At 35.8% G+C, this 6,812-nt stretch overlaps 1 protein-coding gene across 1 annotated transcript; it reads left to right on the top strand.

Annotated features, from left to right (window-relative positions):
• Positions 1-316: 316 nt before the first annotated feature.
• Positions 317-6,339, top strand: LOC117320251 (inositol hexakisphosphate and diphosphoinositol-pentakisphosphate kinase 2-like; the record flags this gene model as incomplete). The annotated part of the gene is made up of 4 exons (XM_033874899.1): positions 317-367; positions 2,315-2,440; positions 3,113-3,231; positions 6,223-6,339. Coding segments are annotated over 4 exons (413 nt in total), but the record flags the coding sequence as incomplete, so codon positions are not given.
• Between the last annotated feature and the right edge of the window lie 473 nt (positions 6,340-6,812).

The following is a 6,812-nucleotide window of genomic DNA, read 5'->3' as shown; positions in this document are numbered from 1 at the left end:
TTTGTTTACTTTATATAGACAAGTTGCCAACTCCAAGCAAAGCTTATGCAATGGTGCAGCGTTTATTGCCTGTCATCCAGCCATCAGCAGTGCATGGACTCTGAAACTTGCCTGAAATGGTCGTGCTTGGATGATCCTGACCATTGTTGTTATTTTTCAACTCAAGATGGCACCATGTCGGCCATCTTGAAAATTACATTTTCAATCTATTTTCTTATAATGAGTTCTAGATACACCAGTAGTATCTAATAAGGAAGTCAGATGACCGTTAAGGCCCATGGGCCTCTTGTTTATTTTATGACTGTTTTTTTGACAGATTTGAGTGGTGAGATTGAACAATGCAGTTTTGATGAAAACTGTGAAAACAGTAAGATTTTCTATAACAACATTTAACATTTTTGAGTGGTGTGATTTTTAGAACAGTTTTTTGAAAAAGGTTGTGTAATCATGAATGCTTTACCATGAGCGTGTGGACTTAGCTCTGGGTACATGTACCCTACTTTAAACTGTAGGTAGATATAGAATTAGTGTTGAAAATATTTAGTTTATAATACTATTGAATATATATGACTGTATTAGATTTAGTGGTTTCAGACGTCTTTCACAAGGATGATTTTAGGAGAGAATATTGGAATGGTGCTCCGAAAAAAAATTATGTGATTTATTACCTATGATGCGATAATAATTCTTAAAATATTTGTAAAATTTCCACAACATTTCCGCCAAGTAATGGCTGCTTTTGTAACTCTGGATTACTTCCCCTTGTCTTTTATCCAAGATAGCATGAAAAGTTTGTGAAACATTGTTATAATTTGGTAAAACTTGTAATTGTATATAGTGGGGTCATTGTCCAAATGATTTGATTGCATTAAAATTTTAGCTGAATATTAACCTTTTTGTGTCAAATAGTATAACTGTCTGTTGGGAAACATTTAATGTATCAGTGGTATAATGTGGATCACGATTATTTTGATATTTTTAGCTCACCTAGCCTGAATAATGCTATGGAGCTAGCTGTCAGCAGCCTCCATAGTCCATCTATTCATTGCATATTTTTTGTATGTGATATAAAGTTGATCCCACTTATTGCATGTACAAAATTTTCTTTACACAGTAGTATATGATTAACACCTATTTTTCTGTAAGAGGCCCAGAAAAATAAAAATAAAAATGTATCAGGTCTCATTGGTCTCGGAGAAGATAAATTCAAACTTTATTTTGTTCCGAATTCAACATTAAGTTCATAACAACATACAGTACAGGTACATGTAGTACAAATGAATAGGAGGCAGAGAAGGAGGGAGAAGATTCTTTTTGTCACTTGATTGAACATTTGTTTAAAATCTTAAAGCAGGCTGTGATCTGAAATCTGGAATGGCAATGGTTTCACTTCATTTCTCTTTTGTTAGTGATGACACCAGATGTCACATTTGTGAATTGGTTATTTAAAGAATGAAATTAATAGATGTTATTTAACTAATTATCTATTCCACATCTATACATTTATATATCTCAACTGTATGATGCTGATAACTGCGTAATTTTCTGATAAAAATTCAAACTAAAGAGATTTAATACCATGTATGATGCATGTTTGATGTGAATCCATGTGTCTGTTATTAAGCCAACACATATCTATTGCCTTTCTTTTAAAATGATTTAAAAAATGTTTGTTTATAAACTGTCCAGCATCTGTATATAATAAAGATCATCCCCCTTATTTGGAGTCAAACTTCATCTAAGCTTTCTTGGCATGATACCAGATACTATAGTCGATATAGTTGATTGGAATTATATTATAATACACTATGTCAGTAAGTACCATATTTATCCTCAAATAAGCCCCCCTTCCTTTAGACAAAGTACCGTATTTATCCTCACATAATCCTTTTAGTCTAAGTACCATATTTATACTCTAATATGCCCCTTTGTCTAAGACTAACTGCTGTATCCCAATATAAGTCAGATCTCGATCTCTTAGACTATGTATACCATATCTATTCTTAAAGATGTCATTTCCTGTAGACTAAGTACTGTATTTATCCCCTAAAATGTCCCCTTTTCATGGACTTTGGACTATATTTTATGCCCCTAATCTATTGTAAAATTTTGTATTAAAGATATGGGAGGGCTTATTTGAGAACAACTTTTAGTTTAGGCTACTAATTGATTATTCTGCAAAAACAAAGAATGGGAATTGTTTTTGTATGTATAGGCTTATTTGTGGATAAATGTGGTATTATAGTTTTCTGATATATGAAAAATATCTGTATTTTGTATATTTCAGTATTTATTCATTAAATTTTTTTATCAGATGACTATCCACGCCAGCCATCTTTATTATTGATTGTGAAGTGGGGAGGGGAGTTAACTCCAGCAGGCAAAATTCAGGCTGAAGATCTGGGAAAGGCTTTCAGGACTCTTTATCCTGGTGGACAAGGTAACGGCACTAATTAATCCTGGTGGACAAGGTAACGACACTAATTAATTAGACTCTGGTCAAGACACATGTTATACCAAATAAAGCATATACAGGACCCAATCGTGTAATGAGTAATGATGAGATGGAAGGTTTATAAGAACGATTCTGGAAAACAGGAAAATTCAAGATGAAATTTTACTGATCAATCATGATATTTTATGATAGATGCCACTTGAATTATTTCAAATTGATTAATATTTGATTCTAATCGATGATTGGCCCACCACTACTTGTTACTAAATTGTATAAAAACCAATCTAACCCTTGGTATAGATATGTAATTAACATCAACCAATGAAAACAAAAATAGTGACTGGATCCAAAAAATGATTATAAGTCTGAAAGTTTCATACCAATATAAAATCTAGCTTGATAGAATGTCTTCTGGAGGCAATTCATTATTCAATCACTTTGAATTGAAGAAATGAAAAGAAAATTTCATTCCTTTGGAAGATGATGAAATGTTAAGTGCATAACATTGGGAATTGTATAGACATGTTTAGGTCATGTTTAAGTCTTTTTTCTTTGATTCTCCTTGTTTGAGATGTTGCTCTTTTGAGCTAATTTCACAAATGATAACAGAAGTGGAATGCATCTTTATAGTGTCATTAAACCTTTGTCCTGTTATAGGTCAGTTTGAGACACCAGGGTTGGGCTTCCTTCGACTCCACAGTACTTTCCGACATGACCTTAAGATCTATGCTTCTGATGAAGGGCGAGTCCAGATGACCGCTGCAGCATTTGCTAAGGTTTGTGAGTCAAGGTCATTCAGATGTTATGGTTTGAAGAATGTCATACAGATGTTATCTAAGCTTGTAAATAATAGTTCATATAAATTCGTCCTAGGTCAAGGCCATACAGTTTTGACCTAGGGTTTGTTTCTTTGACCAAGTGTTTTAGATCAAAGTCATACAGCTTTGACCTAGGGTTTGATGTCAAAGTCATGTTCCTTTGACCAATGGTTTTAGGTCAAGGTCATCAGCTTCTCTTATGGTTTTAGGTCCTTTAGTTGTGACTTTGGGTCTTAGATCGAGGTCATACAGCTTTGATCTTGAGTTTTAAGTCAAGGTCATTCAGCTTTGACAAGGGGGGTTAGGTCAAGGTCATACAACTTTGACTAGAATGTTTACGTCAAAATAATTCAAGGGCTTTGTAAAACTGTATGAACAATTGCATGAAATCCTTTTTAGGTCATCTGACCCGAAGGGTCAGGATGACCTATAGTCATCATGCTTCGTCCGTCGTCGTGCGCCGTGCGCCGTGCGCCATCTGCCGTGCGCCGTGCGCCGTCCGCCGTCCGCCGTGCGTAAACTTTTCACATTTTAAACTTCTTCTCAAGTTCCACCAGTGGGATTGAGCTGAAACTTGCCTGAAATGATGCTGGGATGGTCCTGACCAAGTGTTGTTAATTTTCGGGTCGGTCCGAAATCCAAGATGGCCGCAATTGCCGCCATTTTGAAAACACATTTGAAACTTCTTCTCAAGTTCCACTGGTGAGATTGAGCTGAAACTTGCCTGAAATGATCCTGGGATGGTCCTGAGGAAGTGTTGTTATTTTTCAGGTCGGTCAGAAATCCAAGATGGCCGCCATGGCAACCATCTTGAAAAACACATTTTAAACTTCTTCTCCAGTTCCACTGGTGTGATTGAGCTGGAAATTGGTGAGGATGTTAAGGAAGGAGAGCCAATAAAGTGTTGTTATTTTTCGGCTTCGTAAAAACTTTGACATGGCAGCCACGGCAGCCATTTTGTAACATGATTGCGCAATCATTGTTCTTCTGAACAACACCTATTTCAAACTTCTTCTCAAATTCCATCAGTGGGATTCAGCTTTAACTAACCAGAAATGATCCTGAGATGGTCCTGACCAAGTGTTGTTATTTTTCAAGTCGGTCAGAAATCCAAGATGGCCGCCATGGCAACCATCTTGAAAAACACGTTTTAAACTTCTTCTCCAGTTCCACTGGTGCGATTGAGCTGGAAATTGGTGAGGATGTTAAGGAAGGAGAGGCAACAAAGTGTTGTTATTTTTCAGCCTCGTAAAAACTTTGACATGGCAGCCACCGCAGCCATTTGTAACATGATTGCGCAATCATTGTTCTTCTGAACAACACCTATATCAAACTTCTTCTCAAATTCCACCAGTGGGATTCAGCTCTTACTAAGCAGAAATGATCCTGAGATGGTCTTGACCAAGTGTTGTTATTTTTCAAGTCGGTCAGAAATCCAAGATGGCCGCCATGGCAACCATTTTGAAAAACACATTTTAAACTTCTTCTCCAGTTCCACTGGTGCGATTGAGCTGAAAATTGGTGAGGATGTTAAGGAAGGAGAGCCAATAAAGTGTTGTTATTTTTTCGGCCTCGTAAAAACTTTGACATTGCAGCCACGGCAGCCATTTTGTAAAATGATTGCGCAATCATGGTTCTTCTAAACAACACCTATATCAAACTTCTTCTCAAATTCCACCAGTGGGATTGAGCTCTTACTTACCAGAAATGATTTTGTGATGGTCCTGACCAAGTGTTGTTATTTTTCAAGTCGGTCAGAAATCCAAGATGGCCGCCATGGCAACCATCTTGAAAAACACGTTTTAAACTTCTTCTCCAGTTCCACTGGTGCGATTGAGCTGGAAATTGGTGAGGATGTTAAGGAAGGAGAGGCAACAAAGTGTGGTTATTTTTTGGCTTCGTAAAAGCTTCGACATGGTAGCCACGGCGGCCATTTTGTAACATGATTGCGCAATCATGGTTTTTCCTGAACAACACCTATTTCAAACTTCTTCTCAAATTCCGTCAGTGGGATTCAGCTGTAACTTACCAGAAATGATCCTGAGATGGTTCTGGCCAAGTGTTGTTATTTATTGGATCGGTCAGAAATCCAAGATGGCCACCATGGCCAACAGTGCCACTATATACTTGCTACAGAGAATACATACTACAATAATAGAAGGTTTTTAATTTAGAGTCAGATGACCGTTAAGGCCCCTGGGCCTCTTGTTATTTTCTTTTTGTTTCTACAAGATCAGATATCAATGTGATGTTCAAGAAAATGAAACCATTTAAGGATTGAATCTTGATTTGGTCGATTTCATGGGGTCATGAATTGAGTTGCTCTTGAGACAAATTTAATGAACTGCAAAGCAGTTCATGTTGAATTTGTCTCAAGAGCAACTTGATTCATGACCCCATGAAATAGACCAAATCAGGATTCAATCCTTATATTTCAATAAAATTTTTTTCGAATAAAAAAGTCGGTCTAGATATTGATGTCTTGTAGCTTGTGCAAGTCTAAATGGGGAAAAGCCCGAGGAGTTCCGGATTGTGCATGTCTAGTTGGTGGAGTAAAATAGTCCGCCATTTTAGGATTAAAAAACAGTATTACTTTGTCAAACTATAAGTATTTAGCATATCTGGTCTTTCATTAAATACAAAAATAATTTATAAATTTGATAATTTTAATAATTATTCCATGTTTATAACAACAATGTAGAAAAAGTGAAATCGTTCTGCGGAAGGATTTTAACCATATATTGATACGCGCTGGTCAGTGTTAATCTGGTCAAATTCATGAGCAAATGAAACAGATTATGATTGGTAGTTTCATTGAGTCCAACTTGAGTAGAAATTGAAATATTATGAGTTAATCTTATTACATGGAATTGTACATGCTGGGACAGTCTATGTAATAGTACTAGTTTATATTTACTGAAAAAACCCAAAAATCTATGATATTGACAGGGGTTACTGGCCCTGGAAGGGGAGTTAACTCCGATCCTCGTACAGATGGTGAAGAGTGCCAACACAAATGGTCTTCTGGACAAACAGGGGGAAACCTCGAAATACCAGCACACGTAAGTTTTATGCGGAGCTTTTAAACCTTCACATCATTTAGACAACTAAATTAATAGATCATGTTATACCTGTATATGTTTTATATGTTTTAGGTAATTTATCTCAGTTGACATTCTCTACCAAAATTCCATTTCACTCGATAGTGGAATCTTACAAAATGTCAGCCCAAGATTAAAATAAGTCAATCCTAATTACATATCATTGATACTTTCTTTTTCTTGTACTTATATTTCATCATAATTGCTTAAAAACAAAATAAATCATTGCATGAAAATTTAATATTTCTCAATAAATCCAATTCAAATATAATCAAATTTTGAAATATATACAGTTGTTAGTGCGATTTGGAGTATTGTCCCTTTATGAAGATAAATGTTGTGTTCACATCAAGCTGACATTTGGATTAAAGGTTTAGTGGATTGAACCCTGAGATCATATCATGCTCTTAGAACTAATCATACAGTGCTTATGCGAAT

The sequence above is a fragment of the Pecten maximus genome, unplaced genomic scaffold, assembly GCF_902652985.1.
Source record: "Pecten maximus unplaced genomic scaffold, xPecMax1.1, whole genome shotgun sequence".
Taxonomy (NCBI): domain Eukaryota; kingdom Metazoa; phylum Mollusca; class Bivalvia; order Pectinida; family Pectinidae; genus Pecten; species Pecten maximus.
This window is presented reverse-complemented; position numbering and strand designations above follow the sequence as displayed.